This window comes from Suricata suricatta, chromosome 8 (genome assembly GCF_006229205.1).
Source record: "Suricata suricatta isolate VVHF042 chromosome 8, meerkat_22Aug2017_6uvM2_HiC, whole genome shotgun sequence".
Classification (NCBI taxonomy): domain Eukaryota; kingdom Metazoa; phylum Chordata; class Mammalia; order Carnivora; family Herpestidae; genus Suricata; species Suricata suricatta.
Genome location: NC_043707.1, coordinates 137843614 through 137861984, shown reverse-complemented (window position 1 = coordinate 137861984; position 18371 = coordinate 137843614). Strand labels below are relative to the sequence as shown.

General features: G+C 60.5%; 1 protein-coding gene across 3 annotated transcripts in view; it reads right to left on the bottom strand.

Annotated features, from left to right (window-relative positions):
• The window catches only part of CHD5 (chromodomain helicase DNA binding protein 5), a 54938-nt gene that overhangs the window by 11143 nt on the left and 25424 nt on the right, over positions 1-18371 (bottom strand). For all 3 annotated transcript variants that reach the window (XM_029949274.1, XM_029949275.1, XM_029949276.1), the window contains exons 15-33: positions 18007-18207; positions 14937-15074; positions 14710-14831; positions 13518-13691; positions 12982-13123; positions 11812-11943; positions 9497-9614; positions 8012-8136; positions 6744-6975; positions 6486-6596; positions 5969-6141; positions 5217-5391; positions 4732-4824; positions 4437-4525; positions 4043-4176; positions 3527-3671; positions 3018-3177; positions 1104-1183; positions 733-850 (exon numbers count right to left, since the gene is read on the bottom strand). In XM_029949274.1, the coding sequence (XP_029805134.1) occupies positions 733-850; positions 1104-1183; positions 3018-3177; positions 3527-3671; positions 4043-4176; positions 4437-4525; positions 4732-4824; positions 5217-5391; positions 5969-6141; positions 6486-6596; positions 6744-6975; positions 8012-8136; positions 9497-9614; positions 11812-11943; positions 12982-13123; positions 13518-13691; positions 14710-14831; positions 14937-15074; positions 18007-18207 (2662 nt within the window). The remainder of the gene's footprint in view (positions 1-732; positions 851-1103; positions 1184-3017; positions 3178-3526; positions 3672-4042; positions 4177-4436; positions 4526-4731; positions 4825-5216; positions 5392-5968; positions 6142-6485; positions 6597-6743; positions 6976-8011; positions 8137-9496; positions 9615-11811; positions 11944-12981; positions 13124-13517; positions 13692-14709; positions 14832-14936; positions 15075-18006; positions 18208-18371) is intronic.

Sequence of the window (18371 nt, the reverse complement as noted above, 5' to 3'; positions counted from 1 at the left end):
GAGTGAGAGATTTTAACACAAGTCTCAGACTGGACAGATCAAAGCAAACCAAAACTGAGTAAGGACATAAGGAATTTGAGGGGGCCCCTGGGGGGCTCAGGCGGATGAGCATCCGACTCTTAACCTCTGCCCAGGTCATGATTTCACAGCCCGAGCCCTGCGTCGGGCTCCGTGCTGGCAGCACAGAGCCTGCTTGGGACTCTCTCTCTACCCGCCTCTCTCTCTGCCCCTCCCCCACTCATTCTGTCTCTCTCTCTCTCTCTCTCTCTGTCTCTGTGTCATTCTCTAAGTAAATCAACTTAAAAAAAAAAAGAAAGAAATTTGAACAACATGATGACCTGACACGTATATTCAGAATCTCTCACCCAGTAATTAAGAAAACGCATTCTTTCCAAGCACATGTGACCACTTCCAAATCTGACTGTATTAAGCCAGAAAGCAGGTTTCATGGACATAATATAGAAACAATATCATACGGACTCATGTGCCCCAACCATGATGCAACAGAGTTAGAAATGATTAATAAAAACACAGACCAATAACCCCCCAACTCTGCTTGGTAGGAAAAGCTAAGTCCACTATAGAGACCCGAGCCTCTGGTTCTCCGGTCCCGCGGATCCTATCAGGCAAGGACAGAGACCGCCACTCGGCCAGGGAGAGCCAGAGCGGAACATAGCTTGGCCAAGGCCAGATTCTGCGTTGGCAGAGGTGGGGGACCGTGGGAAGCCTCACCTTTTGGCGCCTGCTCCGGGGACGGCGGGGTCTTCTCTGTGTCCTCCAGTCGCTCCTGGCCATCTGAGTTCTCAGGCTTGTCCTCGCCCTCCACTCGGTCCAGGACAGTCGGCAGGGCCTGGGGAGGACCGGTGAGGGATGCCACAGGGCCTGAGGCCTCAACAGCATGGAGGGCAGAGGGCGGGCACTGGGCTGGGAACCCACTCCCTCCTGGCTCCCATCCGTGCTCCCAAACTGCTCCCCCAGACCCAGAGGCCCAGACGTGGAGCCAGAAGGCCTGGGATTCAGCTGCCCGAGTCAGGGCTGGAAAGGCCCCTGGCCCACCCCCCACCCCACCCCCACCAGGGGCCCAGGCACCAGTACCCCCACACCTGAGTTTCTGGGGGCTTCTTTGGCTTCTGTGCTCCCAGCTCCTTCTCATCCGTGTAGCCCAGCTGGGCTTCCATTTTGTCTGAAAGATCAAAGGAAAAAGCTGAGACAGTGGGCTGGGGCGGGAATGGGGGGGCCGCGGGGGAGAGCTCGAGCCTGGCCTTCAGGAGGCTTCCTGTGGGCCAGACACCTCCAGGAGAAGAACAGGTGAGCCAGGTGAGCCAGAGACCCCAAGCCAAGCCCACAGACACGGGGATCCTCGGAGGACTGTGGGCCCAGTAAGGTCAAAGCGCCAGGCTGACGGCCCAGGGCCGCCCACAGCGGGGAGGGTAGGCGGGTGGAGGCCAGCCTGGGAGCAGGACGGCTGGACGTGGCTCCTGCCTTCAGGCTGGCTGCCAGGCATGCACGCCCCTTACCAATTCCTGACGTACGGCCAAGGGCTCGCAGCAGTGCTGGGGAGTGGCCACTCTCTGGTCCCACGTCACAAGAGAGAAAATGGGGCTCACACAGGACCAAGCGTGTCCACCTCCAGAGGGCGGAATGTATGTTCTTGGAGGCACTGAGCCTCTCAGGGAGTCATGTGTCACCCAGGCATGAGGAGGTCAGAGCAGAGCCATCAAGATCCATGGGAGGGAGAAGACATTTTGCCCAAATACATACACGATCACCAAAAGACACTCAAAGAAATATAACCAACCCATTAACCAAGAGCCAAGGATCTGAAAAGACATTTCGCCAGAGAGGACACACGAATGGCCCAGAAGCACGTGAAAAGATTCTCAACGTCCTCAACTGTCAGAGACGCAAACCAAGACCACGGCGAGACGCCACTTGGAACCCACTGGGATGGCCGTGAGCAGAAAGTCAGAAAACAAATGCTCGGGGAGGAGGTGGGGAAACCGGGAAGCGCCACACGCTGCTGGTGGGGACGTAAGATGGTGTGGCCGCCGTGAAAAAGTGCAGCAGTTCCTCAGAATGTCAGGCCACGGGATCCAGCGATGCCACCCCTAGCCATGCTCACGGCCACGAGACTCACGGCACCCTCGACTTTACTCGCGACAGCCCAAAACCCACCGGCAGACAGGCGAACAAACACAAACATGGTGCATCCGCACCACGGGACACTCCTTGGCCAAAACCACGAAGGAACACGCCCTGCAACATGGATGAACCTCAAACACGCTAGAGGGGCGCCCGGGGGCTGTCGGTGAAGCGGCCTACTTCTGCTCAGGTCACACTCAACTGTTCATGGGTTCGAGCCCCGCGTTGGGCTCTGTGCCGAGCTCAGAGTCTGGAGCCTGCGTCCAACTTCGGCTCAGGTCATGATCTCATGGTTTCTGAGTTTGAGCCCCGAGCCGGGCTCTCTGCTGACAGCTCAGAGCCTGGAGCCTGTTTCAGATGCTGTGTCTCCCTCTCTCTCTGCTCCTCCCCTGTTCTCTCTCTCTCTCTCTTTCAAAAATAAGTGACATTAAAAAAGTTTTTTTAAACATGCTAGAGAATGAAGCTGGACACAAAAGCCCACGTATTCTATGCGGTTTCACGTATGTGGCACGTCCAGAACAGGAAATCCACAGAACAGCTCAGTGGTTGTCAGGGGCGCAGGGGAGAAGCGAGGACAAATGATGCTAACAGGTGCGTGATTCTCAGGGCGGGATGAAAACGCTCTAGAATTAGAGGTGACGCAACCCTGTCAATACACGAGAAACTACTGAATGGTAAGATTTGCAAGGACTGAACGCTGTGGTATGTGAACAGTCGTTAAGAAGATAAATTCAGGAGAGTGACATTTCTGCAGGGGGGACATGGGGCAGGGGAGGGAGCCTGCCCGTCGTGGGTTGTGCGGAGGACCCTGCATCTCCTGGAGCCTTGCCACCTCCCATGACCCAGGTGCCGTCCCCGCACATCAGAGCCCAGACCTGGCAAGCCCAGTGGGGCCGGCAGGAGGTGGGCAGGGCTGGCGGGCACTGGCGTGTTGGGGTCCGAGGAGATGACCTCGCTTGGCTTCTTGCCCTCGGGCCCCTCGGGGATCAAGTCCGGGGTGCTGTACTTCCCGTTAACGTGCTCAAACTCCTGAACCTGGGGCAAGAGACAGGGAAGGGGAGAAGGAGGCGGTCTCAGCCCAGTCCCAAGGGCCTCAGGGTGGCCGGAGGGACGGGGGTGTCCCAGGCTTGGCCAAGCCCAATGCACTTCAGACCACAAACTTCTGTCAGGCCCCGCCCCCACCCCGTGTGCGCTCTGCCCCGTGACCTACCATCCCCACCTCCAGCCTCCCCATGCCACCCAGAGAGGCGTTCAGAGAGGTCCCTCTAGCCAGACTCAGTGCCCGCAGCCAGGCACTTGCCCTCTGCCCACTGACCCCCCAGGAGGCACACGAGGGCCATGGGGGGCCCACCAGGAAAGTCCCAGGCAAGGCTTACTCACCCACCTTCTTCCTAACTAGTGACATGACCCCGATGCGGGTGAGCACGTGCTGCCTGGAGAGGCCCTCCCGGGGCACGCCATCCGCGAAGGTCTCTGCACCGTCAGCCCCCGGCTCACACAGGTGCCGCATGAAGAGGGACACATAGGCTCTGGGGTGGGGGGGATTGGGGCTCAGGGAGTGAGGGGCCTGGCAGGACCCCCAGGAGCCCCCCTGGCGGGAACCATCATCCATCCACTGCCTCCCAGCCAGGCCTGCCGGGCCAGGCCCCCAGGAAGGGACAGGGGTGGGGGGCCGCCCCCAGAAGGGAGCCCCCCACGACAGCCCCGCCCTGGATCTGGTCTAGCAGAGGTGGCGGGTTTTCCTCACATGAGCCCTGCCCACCCCGAAGGCCAGACAGCAGGAACCCTCCGGACCGTAAGCCCGGGCGGTAGAGAGGGAAGGCCACAAACGTGGCCTATTGGGCAGGCTCCACTCCGGGGTGGGCAGCCACACCCTGGGCCACCACCTCAGCCCCTTTACCTAAACTCCTTCTCACTCTTCCCTCGGAGGTCCCGCACCAGCCAGTGGGAGTTGAAGGCGTCCTGGGGGGGCATGCCCCAGCGCATGATGGCGTTCAGGAAGGCCTTCCGCTGCCGGGCGTTGAAGCCCAGCACCTGGGTGGGGGGGGAGTGGGCGGAGGGGCAGAGAATTCAGGGTGGGCAGGGAGGCGTACGGAGGGGAAGAGCTGGGGAGAAGCGCAGAGTAGGCAGGACCCAGAGACCCTTGGGTCGGTCCTGGCCCCACCCCTACTTGGCCGTGGCCCTGGGCAGGCCCCTGCCTCCCCGCCTCCATCCCTACTCCACACCCCCAGAGGCCCAGCAGGGATGAGCTCTTTGTTCTGAGGAGGGGAAAGCGGGGTGCAGGCGGGCCCCACCTCGATATTGCCACCCACACGAGCGAGAAGAGGTGGGAGGGGCTTGTCCCTGTCGCTCTTCAGCTGCCTCCTGGATTGTCTCCGTCCACCTGGGAACAGACCCACCAGGACACCTCACCGGAGCCCGGGGTGTCCCAACCCCCTTCCAGGAACTCGCCCCAGGACAGCAGAACCCCTCAGGACATCCTCCAAAGGATGGATGACTGTCCTAGTGTCCCCAGGGGACCCCAGGCTGACCAGCAGCTCCCTGACACACGTCTGGGCCCCAGTCCAGGGTGCCCGGTCCAGGACTCACTCTGCCCTTCCGGCCTTTCCTCAAAGTCCTCATCCTCGTCTTCGGAGCCGATGGAATATTCGGACTGGTTATCCGAGAGCTCGTCCTGCCACTCTGCGGGGGGCCACGTGCAGAGCCACAGTGAGCCCCCCACAGCCAGGGCCGCGCCAGGCCCCCAAGCCCCAGCCCGGGGGTTAGGGACAACGAAGTGGGCACGGTGTGCTTCCTGGGGGCTCACTGAAGCCCAAGAGCCCTGCGCTGGATCCTAAGGCATTACACCATCATCCCTCTCTTACAGACGGGGAGACTGAGGCTTCCCCACGGTCACACGGGGAGCAGTGGTGAAGCCCCTGGATCACTAGCCACCTAGCTCCCCAAACAGCCAGCACCCACCCCTGCTGCCAGCCCTCTTTCTCCAAGCGCCCACACACACTGACCCCCAGCCAGTCCTGGACCGCCCGCACTCCCAGCGCCCGGCTCCCTGCCCGCCCCGACCAGCCACGCACCCTGGTCCTCCTGGGAGGCGTCGTTGTAGTTGACCTGCTTGCGGATGCGCTTCCCCTTGCCCAGGTTGCGGGCCAGGTCCTCCTGCTGCTGCTCGTAGTGGTGCCGAAGCAGCTTCTCCCAGTAGTCGGGGTCCACGTTCTCCTCCTGCTTGATGATCTCCCGCTCCACCTCCTCCTGGACACCGGCGCAGGGGCCCCGTGAGGGTAGGGCCCCCAGGCACGGGCCGGATGCTCGGGGGTGGGGCCAACAGCAGGCACCGCTGGCCTCACCCCCGGAGTCTCCTGTAGCCTCCACCACACCTCACCCTCTAAGAGCCCAAGGATGAATCGGAAAGCCTGCCTACTCCAGGAGGCCACCTTGATCACCCCAGCCCCAACTGGTCTCCTCCCTACCCCTGACAGAGTCATCCGTTCGTTCGTTCATTCACTCATCCATTCATCCATTCATCCACTCATTCATTCATCCACTCCCTATTTCCTGACCTTGTGCCAGGCTCTGGGGTACAGAAATGATTAAGCCCCAGCCCTGCCCTTAAGAGGCTCCCGGGTTTCCTGGAGGATAATTAGCACCCAGGGTCTGCATGGAAGGTGGTGGGAGTTGAGGAGGAAGCGAGAGGAAGCGACAGGCAGCGCAGAAGAGACCCAGGGGCTGACATTGGCTAGATAAGAGATAAGTTTGCGGGGTGGAGAAGAAAGGGGCCAGGCCGTGGTGGGGGGCGGGGCCGCGGGGCGGGGCCGGGCCGCGGGCTTACCACGCCGTCCTCCTCCCGCACCACGTACTGCGCCACCTTGAAGGAGCTCAGGTATTCGTTCATGTTCTGTAGCTCCGTGTCGTCCGTGGCGTCCTGGTTTCTGTCCAGCAGCTTGGAGATGGCCGCATCGTCATAGTGGATCACACTGCTGTCCTCCACGTCCTTGTTGTCGCCTGGGGGCAGACAGGGTGCAGCGTGAAGGGACAGACGGGGGTGCCCAGGTCCAAGCGTGGGGGCCCCACAGGAGCCGACTGCAGATATGGCCCTTCCCAGCGCCCAGCGCGGGGTGCAGCGGAGGAGCACGGTGACCAGAGAGCGAACCTGCACCGAATCAGCCTCGCTGCCTGCCCACCCAACAATCCGCTGGCACCCAAGTGAGGGGCCAGCAGGGGTGGGCACGGGAACCCGACAAAACACAGAAAGGGGCAGCGGGGTGGAAAGGAAAATCCCTTCCTCTCCAGAAACAGCCACTCCAAACACCAGGAGAAGCTGGGAGCTAGGCTGACTGAGCCCCTACCTGGTGGGGTACTGCCATGCTTTTTCTTGGCGCTGGCAGCCAGGGCTCCCCCTTTAGAGGACTGGACATCCGGGATGGGCGTGACAGGCCTCTGGCCCTGAGACATCATGCCTGTAGGACAGAATCAGGGGGGTCGCAGGGCTGGGGGGCAGTGCCTAGAGAGGCCGCCCTAGCCCTACCCTCCATGGCCGTGGGCTGGCACGGGCCCTGGGATGGGTGGAGTGGCACCCCCACCCTCCAGCCGCCCTAGATGCCCACCCTCCACGTCGTCCTTGAAGAGCTCCTCGGTGCCGAACTTGAGGATGTCGTCCAGCTCCTGCTTGGTCATGGAGCCAGACTTGGAGCCGAGGCCCGGCCGCACCACCAGGTGTGTGAGCATCATCTTGCGCTTGGCCACCTGCGTGATGCGCTCCTCCACCGAGGCCCGAGTCACGAAGCGGTAGATCATCACCTTCTTGTTCTGCCCGATGCGGTGGGCACGGCTGAAGGCCTGGGGGCAAGCTGCAGCTCAGCCAAGGGCCGGGGGCGCAGGGCCGGGCACCACAAGGCGGGAGGGGTATGCACACGTGCTCATGGGCGTGCCCTGCATGGGCGGTGTGGCCGCATGGAGATGTGCCTGCTTCCTGACTGTGGGTGGTCTCAGGTGGGCCTGGGCGCCTGTGCAGGGGGATCTGGGCATAACTGCAGGTTGGCGGGGGCGCATGCAAGGGGCGGTGGAGCCAGTGTCTGGGTGTATCAAGGCCACACGGGGGCTCTGCAGGCAGTTCTGGGGAGGCGGGGGTGCACCTCCTTGAAGGGAGCCGCTCATGACTGCAGGAGCTCCTGTTGGAGATGCACGGCCACCTTGGGAAGGCGGCAAGGCCGGGAAGCTGCCCGGTGTGGTGTGAGGACGTGCCCGAGGCTCTGTGCATCAGGTGTCTGTGTGATGCGACCCTAGTGTGATTATCGGCGTGGGTGACGCTGCATGGAGACGTGAGTCTGTGTGCGCCCGGAAGAGTATGTACGCCATGTGTCCGTCCCTGCCCCAGGTGGGGGGGCCAGGGACAAGAGCGTCTCTTAGCTCCCACACCGCTACCCACCTCAGCCTTCCCATCCTTCCTCACCAGCCCGCTTGCCCCTCCTCCAACTCTTCTCCCACAGGCTTGTCCCCGCTTATTTCCCTGGTTTCCCTCCAAATGGGCCCCCTCTGTGTCCCAGGACTCCCTCTTCCTGACTCCCTCCATGACCTTGGTCCTAAGAGTGATGGGACAGACTAGGGGTTATCAGCCACACAGACCGCTGTGTGTCCTTGGACACGCTGCCTGCCCTCTCTGGGCCTTTCCCCTTTTGTACAGTGAGGGACCTGGAGGGGCAGGGCAGAGCCTCCACTCACCTCCCGGGTCCCCTCTTAGGACTGGGGTGCCATGAGGCTGGCCCAGAGGGAGGTGACGCCTGGACACACAGTCTGAGGGGGAGGGGCGGAACCCCCACAGAACCAGCGGTGGCAGGGGGCTCTCTGAGAGGGGTACGGTGTCAGGGCCACAGACCTGGATGTCATTGTGTGGATTCCAGTCCGAGTCGTAGATGATGACCGTGTCTGCGGTGGCCAGGTTGATGCCCAGGCCACCAGCCCGGGTCGAGAGGAGGAAGCAGAATTGCTGGGCCCCGGGCGCTGAGGAAGAGAGGCAGGTGCCCGGTGGGGTCAGTGAGGGGCTGCCCAGAGCGGTGAGGGTGGGGACAGGTGGACAGGAGGGCTGGAAAGGCTGGGAGAGCGGGACGGGGGTGCTGGGACACTTGGGGTCCCATCACAGACGACACCAGCTGCAGCGGTGTTCAGGGTAGCTGGAAGACGCCCGGGGCCCAGGGTGGGGACAGAGCAGCCCCCTTGAGCCCCACTTAGCCCCTAGCTATGCTGAGTCCTGACCCCACAGGAGGGAGCCAGAGCGAGAAGGACGTTCTGTTCAAAGCCTCGATGGGCAAAGACCAAATTACAGATTGCCGGCAAACATGGGCAGAGCCCCTGACAAGGGTTGGCCCCGGACAGCTCAGACCTTCGTGCCGTCCAGGCTTTGCCTGGCCCATGACGCTGTCGGCGTGGGCGGGAACACCCAGGGTCATGGCGCCAGGGCCCCGGCCGCCCCACCGGGCACCCCCCTACTGTCACAGGACAGCTGGTTCTCAGCCCCAGCTGGGCCCTTCCGAGGCGACCTGAGACCGCAGGGGCGCCCAGGAGAGCTGCAAACAGGTTCCTGATCCTCCCAGGGCCTCGGCCACTCCCACTTCCGTCTAGATCTTGCAACTCTACTCGCTTTATCTCAAACGCGAGTGGACAACAGGAAGCCCTCCCCTGGGCCACTGGGCAGTGGGGGCCCAGCCCTGCTCTGAGGGTGGAGCGGGGAGCCCCAGGAGCCCCAAGGAAATAGCTCGTCATCACTGCCACAAACCTTGCCACTATAAAGGGGTGCTCGTCTGCCCGACCTCTCCCCGCACCGGAGGGCCCCTTCACTGCCCAGCAAGCTCTGAGCTCTCCTTCCCGACCAGGGGGAGAGTACATTGAGAGTCTGGGGGTGTAGGGCTCCACTTCTTCCTGTCTCTAGGAAGCAGTCCACGGCGAGCACCCCTCCCCGAGGTCTGTTCTAGGGCAGCAGCCTCTGTCCCCCACGGCTCGTAACCGGTGGCTTATCTGGTGTATCGGAAGCCCACAGGTGCCGGCCAGACCCCTAGTAACAGAGGTGGTACTTTCCTCTCTCTGTCTTTCAATCCCTGTCTGGGCCTTAGTTCCAAACAGGTGTTGTTCCCTACCAGACCCTCAGCTCCGCAGCCTGCCACCCCCGCCAGAGGTTCCATGGAATTCGTTCTTTTAGCATTTAAAAGGGGCAGCTCTTATGACTTAGAGACCCATCTGCTTTCTTCAGCCACTTGAGGGGAAACTAATCTGAGTATCAGTTGGGTGGCCCGACCGAGATCCTAGCCTGGGAGGAAAGGCGGATGTGGGGCCCCAGTCAAGAACGCCTGGGTGAGGGCAGAGGTACCGTTGAACCTGTCGATCGCCTCTTGTCGGAGGCCCCCGGTGATGCCGCCATCAATGCGCTCATACTTGTAGCCCTCATACTCCAGGAAGTCCTCCAGAAGGTCCAGCATCTTTGTCATCTGCAGGGGACACGATATGCCTGAAGGGCTGCCCCAGAGCAAGGAACCCCATGGAGCCATGGGCAGGGTCCCCACGACACCTTGGGGAAGACAGAGCAGCCTGCTGATTGGGGAGACGTGGGGCCCAGGCAGACCTGACACGGGGCTCTCTGGAGAAGAATGCAGCCCCAACACCAGCCCCACAGCCATCTGCCGGAAGCACGGCTCCGAGCAGCCCTGCTCTTACCTCACAGAACAAAGTCCCAGCTCCTCACCCTGGCATTCCAGGCTGCCAAGACTTGGTGGAGTTCATATGGGTTTCGTTTCTCAATGCTTCCATCATAACCCCAGCCCAACCAGATGACGTGGCCTCCCCTCCTGGAATGCCCACCCCCTTCCTGCCTAGGGAACTCAAAGAGCATCTCTTCTGTGAGGTCTTCCCTGATTTCACTGCTCCCTGTAAGAAGAGGAAAGCAGTCCTTTCTGGGCTCCCATTACCCTGTGTATTTCCCGTCATTCTTGAGAGATAGCTGAGCTGGGTATAAAATGACCTCTTGCCCCAGGATACTGAAGATTTTGAAATTGTTCTTCTGCCACCTAAGTTGCCGACAAGAAGCCTAAGGACAGTCTGATCATCATTCCTTTGTAGGTACTAGGTCTGAAGGGCTGTGATTTCCCTGCGATGCCCCTCGAGATTCACTTATTTATATTTATCTTGCTCGATACTCCACAGTTCATTTCAGATCCGAGACCTCACGTCTCTGGAACTCTCACGGAACCCAGCTTCTTCACCGTTTTCTCTGTTTCGTCTTCTGCAACTCCTGCTAGATGATTGCTGGAGCCCCTCAAGGTGCCCCCTTGCAGTTTCTCATTTCTGATCTCTGTCTCTCTCTGCTGCGTCCTGGGGAGACCCCTCAGCGCCAGGTCCCGTTCATCAGCATTGCCTTCCCCAGGGCTGAGGGTTTATCCAAGCTTTTGAAATGTTTTATTTCAGTTCCATGCAGATCCTTTTTCCAATCCAGTTATTCTGGTTTCATTTCTTCCCGCTTGTGCTTAACTGATCTCCTCTTGATTGACGGGTGTTACTCCATTAATTTTTGAGGATCCTAAATATGTTTGTCTGAAGTCTTTTTCAGGTTTTTCTACTACTCTTTTCTTTTGGAGTCTAGGTACTGTTTTGGGGGACATCTTAATCTCCGGCCTTGTCATGAGGTTTGGAAGTGGGGCTTGTGGGCCCGTTGTAGATGGGAGGGCTCTGTCTCTGGCCCCTTCCCTCTGTGCACATTTCTAGGAGTTGTGCAACCCCTTCTCCTTGGTCCCAGAATCATATCTTACGTTGGCAGGGGGTTGAGGGCATTGTGGACCCAGTCTCCAAGCCGGTCCGCAGTCCTAGACTCAGTCAGATTTCCCCAAAATCTGTGGGCCTCCTGGGGCCTGTGGTGGGGACAGGGGCTGCAGGCAGGAGCAATTGTCACTGGCTCACTTTAGTACGCAGGGATGCACAGCCTCCTCTCTGGCTTTGAGCAAGGGGTCTGGCTCAGTCCCAGGAGACAGGAGCATTTTTAGCACCAGGACTCCACGGGACCATCACTGTGTCTTCCATCACAGAGACGACCCCAGAACTAATTGTCTCTTCACCTCCATCATCCACACTGGCCTGGGAGTGTCTTCAAGGACAGAGACTGGCCCCGTGCCTCACATGGAGCCTGATGGAGGGCAGATGGGACCCGAGGGGTGCACAGGACCAGCAGAGACCCCCGAGGCTGCACAGCCTGCCTCTGACCACCCACGAGGCAGAGGTACAAGTGCCATTTCAGGACCAGCTGGGAGGAGACCTCCCGCCCACACGCAGGCTCCACCTGAACCAGCCCTAGGGCCCCTCTGTGACAAGTCAGGCTACAGGGGTGAGGCCCAGGGGCCGTCGCCCCGACCTGGACACCAGGGAAGGCTCCACTGCCTCAGGGGGGCAGGCCAGATGGGGTTGGTGGTGGGAAAGACTCTGGGCTTTACAGCCAGTGTGCCCAGAGTGCCTAGAGCTTGGCACCAAGCCAGCCTTCTGGGCTGTGCCTGGCCAGGGCGTACATGAATGACCTGGCAGTCCACAGGGAAAGAGCACCAGGCCTTGAAGGATACTGGCAGGCAGTGTCCTCAGCTGGGACAGGGGTGCCCTCTGCAGGGGGTGCAGTGGGGACTGTGGGGGGCAGGGAGGCCAGCTCACCTGGGAGAAGATGAGCACACGGTGCCCTTCATCCCTCAGTTTCTTGAGCATCTTCTGCAGCAGCATGAGCTTGCCTGACGACTTGACCAGGGAGCTGCCATCATAGGAGCCGTTGGGCAAGACGGGGGCCTCCTGCAGATGCGGCAGAAGGTGGGGCATTGGAGGGCTTCCCCTCTCCTCTCTGGCTCTGCACCAAAGAGGCCCCAGGGGGTGGACAGGGACCCAGTAATGGGCTGGGCACAAAGCCCAAGCCCGGGCCACACATCCCACGCAGAGCACTCCATCTCCCCCTGCTGGCACTCTACCAGGACACTGGGGACATCAGCGAATAGGCAGATGACAGGGTCTTAAGCTAAGCCGGCCTTCCCAGAAGGAATTATGCCTGGTCCCCACAGTCATCATAGGGTGCATCCTGGCAGGGCCACACCCTGAACCCCACCAGCTGAGTAGGACATCAGCCCAAGGGCCCCTGCCGTGCCAGGGGGGTGAGAGCGATCTGGGGTCGGATCACACACAGCACAGCCCCCCACTCCTCACTCTGCATGTGTCTGGCTGTTCACGGGCAGGAGGTAGACAGCGGAGGGTTTCAGTAAGAACCAGAAAAGCGGTGACGGTGGGGACACAGCCATCCCCGGCTCTCTCTGAGGGCACTTTACTAGATGCACTTTCTCACCTGGCCCTCCCCCTTTCAGGCGGATGCTGTTATTACTCCATTGTATAGAAGATAAAGCTGAGGCTCAGAGAAGGACCACTGGCTTTCCTGAGAGCCCAGGATTGGAGCTGGTGCCTGACTTGGGCTCCAGCCTCTCACATCAGGACTACCTGTGGCCCCACGCGCACCTTCCTGACTCCCCAGTAACCGAGTGCAACCAGCCGAGGGTCCCCTGAGGCTGAAGGGGACCCTGGGGTGCCCCGATGCCCCCTATTACTTTAAGGTCGCAAGGATGGGCCAAGGGAAGGAGAGGACCTCCCTGAGCAGCGGATAGAGATAAGTTTTCAGAAACCTGGTGTAATGGGGCCACATCACCTCTAAGTCCTCACACGCAGGGAGGGCTGGGGGCTGAGGGTGCCACGGCAGCCACGGGCGCTCACCACGACGGGCAAAGGGAACCGATGGGGATGGTCATGGGCACCCACCACAGTGGCCACAGGGCGGCCACGGGGACCTACCACGGCAGCCACGGGGAAGAGATAGGGGTGATTGCAACACTTCTTTAGGTCCATCATGATGTTGAGCAGCGACACCTGGTTCCCGCCCCCCTTGGAGTTCAGCGCCTCGAAGTTCCGCGTGAGGATGAACTTGTAGTACTTCCTGCAGCGGGGGGAGGGGGAAAGGCGGGCTGGGCTCCGGGCCGCCCGGCCTCTGAGAGGACACTCTCTGCTCTGCAGGGGGACGGGGCTGCTGTCCGGGCACCACTTACAGAGAGACCAGGGCAGCCCTGCGAGGTGAAGCCCCAGGCCTGGAGCCACCCAGCAAGCTACTGGGGACATTGAAAGGCCTCGGGCAGCCCCAACCGTGCCCAGTGAAAGAGGTCGAAGAAGGAAGCATGTGCAAAAGGCGAGTCAAGGCCTCGGTGGGGCTGGAGAGCCTTCCCAGGGAAGCAGTGTGGGAAGGCTCGGTCAGACCTTCCAGGAGAAGGCAGGCCCGGGGGGCATGAGGCGGGCCGCTCTGTGGCGGGGCCCCAGCGGGCTGGGCACCCACTCACTTCTGCATCTGGCTCAGCTCCACCCGAACAATCAGCTCGGTCTTGGCCGGCATGTTCTTGAACACATCGGCCTTGAGCCGCCTCAGCATGTGCGGCCCCAGCAGATCATGGAGCTTCTTGATCTGGTCTTCCTTGGAGATATCGGCGAACTCCTCCAGGAAGCCCTCCAGATTGCTGTGAGAAAGAACTGGGATGAGGGCCAGGAGCAGGGGACCAGAACAAGCCAAAGCCCTCTGCAGAGGGAGCCAGGATTGGGGTGGGGGACCCGAGGGTCACAGGGCAGGACGGCTGGCTGGTGGGCCTGGGAGTCTGAGCCCTGCCCTGAATGTCCCTTCACTGTCCACCTAAGCCCGTGTCCCCACCCCTCCAGTGTAGCTCAGCCACACGGCATACCTTCCTCTCTCAAAGCTGTCCTGGAAAGGAAGTCTCTAGGACTTTTTACCCATGTTACAGAAAAGGAAACTGAGGCTGATGGAGGCCCAAGGTTGAAAGGTCCAGCCTGCCCTCCAGTCCATATCTCCTGATTTCAAAGTTGACACTCCCCACCCTGAACTCCCCATTCTGAGCCAGAAAATGGGGTAGATGAAGACAAGGAGGCTGAGGAAGGAGAGCCCAGGGCCCCCACTGACAGGGGCTGTGTTCACCCCACATCCACCCCCCTCCCTGGTCTTCTGTCTTCATCACTGTCACCCAGGTGGTCACTTAGGTGTTGGTGGAAGGGAAGGAACGAGCCAGGCCATGTGGTGCAAGGACAGGAGCCCCAGAAGACCCCCCGTGGGACTCCTGGGGCAGAGCCGAGAAACAGGAAGGATATTCAAGGCAGCTCATGTCCACTGAGCACTCTGCACACACCAGGGCCGCAGCCCCTCCCGCCCAGGGGCAGGCACTGCTAATGCTCCCGTTTTACTGACAAGGAAGCTGACCTCCAGCTAGCACTGGACAGGTCTTCTTCCCTGGCCGCCCGCCTCCCTGGCCACACCCTCTGTCTCACTGCCAGGCCACACTCTCTGTCTCATTACCAGGCCACACCCCTCCCCGGCCACACCTCCTCCCCACCACACCCTGTCTCACTATCCGGCCACACGCTCTCGCTCACTACCAGGCCACTCCCTCCCTGGCCACACCCTCTGTCTCACTAACGGGCCACGCCCTCCAGGGCCACACCCCTCCCCGGCCACACCCCCTAGCTCACTTGAACCTCTCTGGAGTCAGGAAGTTGAGGAGGTGGAAGAGCTCCTCCAGGTTGTTCTGAAGCGGGGTCCCCGTCAGCAGCAGCTTGTAATCGATCTTGTAGCTGTTCAAGACCCTGAAGAACTTCGCAGAGGGGGCGACCTGTCAGGGGGAGCGGCGGCAGGCGGGCACACCGCCCCACCGCACCCCCGGGGGTGGCTCCAGGGGCCAGCAGCCAGCAGCGCCTACCTTGGACTGGTTGTTCTTGAGCCGGTGGGCCTCGTCCACCACAAGGCAGGCCCACTCGATGGAGCCCAGGATGGCCTGGTCGATGGTGATGAGCTCGTAGGAGGTGAGCAGGACGTGGAATTTGATCTGCACTTCTTTCTAGAGGGGAAGAGGAGCATCTGGGAGGGGAGCAGGTAGAGTCTCCAGAGATGAGGTGTGGAGGAGGGGTGGACAGGACTCCTGAGGGCCCAAGGAAGCCCTGGGACCCACAGGCAGGGCCATGGGGGCGAGCCCCCTCATCCCCACAATCCGCTCCCCCCACGCTGTCACTGTCCCCGTTTACAGCTCACGGGATCTCCGGCTGGGTAAGCCCCCCCCCCCGGTCCCCAAGACCAATGGATGGCAGGACCAGGACCCCAACAGAGAAGCGATCCCTGCACGTGGGGTTAAATGCTCTGCAATCGCTGATTTGAGATTCTTCGTTTTTTTTTTTAAGTTTTATTTTGTTTTTGAGAGAGAGTGGGGGAGGGGCAGAGAGAGAGGGGACAGGAAGATCCGAAGTGGCTCCACACTGACAGCAGCCAGCTCTACGCAGGGCTCAGACTCACAAACCGAGAAGCCATGACCCGAGCCGAAGTTGGATGTTCAACCGACTGAGCCCCCCAGGTATCCCCACGGACTTGAAATTCTTAATTACATATTGTTGAATTTGATTATAAGGCAGTGGAGCCCCCTGTACCCTCCCAGCAAACAGTGATGCCTCTCACCCTTGTGGGGGCCAGGCCTGGGCATGGGGAGCCTTCACCCCAAGGGGAGCCTTCACCCCGAGAGTAGCCCTGTGCGGAGGGAACAGGACATTAAATAGCCAATAAAAACCACCACCCAGAGGTCAAGAGACAGACTACGCAAAAAAAGGAAAAAGCTATTTCTTGCACTTGAACCAGGGCCCTGCGTCTTCAGTCTCCACAGGGCCCCACAAAGGACTGGCCGGTCCAAGCCTGGTTTTCCCAGCAACCAACATCCCTTGGGAAGGGACCAGAGAGGGGGCGGAGGGGCTACTCACAGCACAGGCTCCGCCCATAGGCAGTCCCCTGCCCTTTCCAGCTAGACCCCAGTCAAGTTAGCCTCCTGACCCTCAGTCTCCCGAGATCCCGTCTGCGTGACAAACGCCATGAGAATCCAGAGGCCAAAAGCTGTTCCTTAAACTAAGTACACATGGAGGGGCGCCCGGGGGGCTCAGTCAGTTGAGCATCTGACTTCAGCTCAGGTCATGAACTCGCAGTTTGTGGGTTCGAGCCCCGTGTCAGGCTCTGTGCTGACAGCACTGAGCCTGGAGCCTGCTTCCGATTCTGTCTGTCTGTCTGTCTGTCTGTCTCTCTCTCTCTCTGCTCATCCCCCACTCATGCTCCATCTCTCATCCAAAATGAACAAACGTTAAATAATAATAATAATAATAACAATAATAATCATTACACGTGGAATCACCACAGGATCCAATAATTCTACTTCTGGGCACAGACACAAAGGCCCAGCAGAAGTGAAGTGGGGACTCAGAGTAGATGTCGGCACACCCATGTTTGCACTTTCACAAGAGCCAAAAGGTGGAAACCACCCAAGGGTCTGGATGGGTGAACGAATAAAGGAAATGCACTTCGCCAATGGAGTGCAATTGGGTCTAAGAAGGAGGACATTCCAGGGGCGCCTGCGGGGCTCAGTCACTTTAGTGTCCGGCCCTTGATCTCGGCTCAGGTCATGATCTCACAGTTGGTGGAAATAAGTCCTGAGTCGGGCTCTGCACTGACAGCGGGGAGCCTGCTTGGGGTTCTCTCCCTTTCTCTGCTCCTCCCCTGCTCACACACCTACTCTCTCTCGAAAAATAAACATTTAAAAAGGGGGAGACATTCTGACCCGTGTTACCCGGTGAGACTGAGGGCATTACGCTAAGGCAGAGAAGCCAGCCACAAAACGCCTACACTGCTGCTCCTCCTGAATGAGGCACCGAGAGTCAGAAGTCACAGGGTGGGCACCAGGGGCTGGGCAGGGGGAGGAGGAGACGGCTCAACGGGGACCGAGTGTTGGTTCTGCAAGATGAGAAAGTTCTGGGGGGCGAATAACTGGGATGGTTGCCCAATGGTGCGCCTGAACTGCACACTTCAAAATGGTCACGACGGTAAACTTCATGTTGGTGTATTTTACCACAGTTTGTGTTAAGGAGGCTCCGCGCCCAGGGTGGAGCCCAGGGTGGGGTTTAAACTCACAACCCTGAGATCAAGACCCGAGCTGGGAGCGAGTCGGACATTTAACCAGCTGAGCCGGCCAGGCACCCCCCCCCCCTCACAATTTTAAAAAATAAGAGACAGGAGTCTGCAGAGCGCCCAGCGTGGCACAGGACCAGGGTGAGCGCAGGAGGAGGTTTCTGTGACTAACTGGCCCGCAGACCCATCATCTGAGTCACCGCCTCATTCAGCAAACGGTTACTGGGCATGGCCTGGGTGGTTCCAGGATCTGCAGGAAGCTGGGGTATGACCCCCTCCCCCGCCCCCGCCCCGCCCCGGGATCCTGGGAGGTGAGCCCCAGCCCCCAGCCTAAGTGCTGAGATTGGCTGAGGGCCCGGCAGGCACCATGCACTGTTCCAAGTGCTCGTCAAAGTGCGGTTCGGGGACAGAGGCAGCCATACCTCCTGAGACTTCGTCAGACATGCAGAGTCTCAGGCCCCAGCCCAGAGCTGCTGGATCGGAACCTGCCCTTCAGCAGGACCCCCCGTCACCCGTGGGCGCAATCAAGTGTGAGAGGCCCCTCCCGGCTCGCTCGGTCGCTCGTCCACGGCTCTGCGGGGTCGATCTCAGATTTTGAGCCTCCAGAACCAGGAGAAAGTAAGTGCTGTTTGCAGCCCCCCCGCCCCCCCCAGGTTGTGGGACTTTGTGACAGTGGCCCCAGGACACTGGTAACTGCCTGGAGAGAAGCCCTCTGCTGGCCACAGGCGTCCACCGGAGCCTAAGCTGAGGGACCCCCGCCGGAACGCAGGGCCTCTGTGGCCCCAGCGGCAGACCCGGGGCCTCTCTGGGGTCCTCCCCGCGTGAGGGGCGCCCACCTTCATGCGGAACACCTTCTTTCCACTCCGAATGGCGTTGTCCTCGAAAGAGAACTCATTCTCCCGGATCACGGAGCGGCTCTCCTTGTCACCCGTGTAGGTGACCACGTAGAAGTCGGGCGCCCACATCTCGAACTCACGCTCCCAGTTGATGATGGTGGACAGGGGCGCACTGACCAGGTAGGGCCCCTTGGAGTGCCCCTGGGGACAGAGGGAGATGGAGGCGATGAGGCCGCCCACCCCACCCCGGCCGGCCTGGGCCACTGCACCTACGACCCGCCCCGGCCCGCCCCGCCCCGCCCCTGCCGGCCTGCGCCACAGTACCCACGCCCACGCCCCACCCCGGCCGGCCTGGGCCGCTGCAC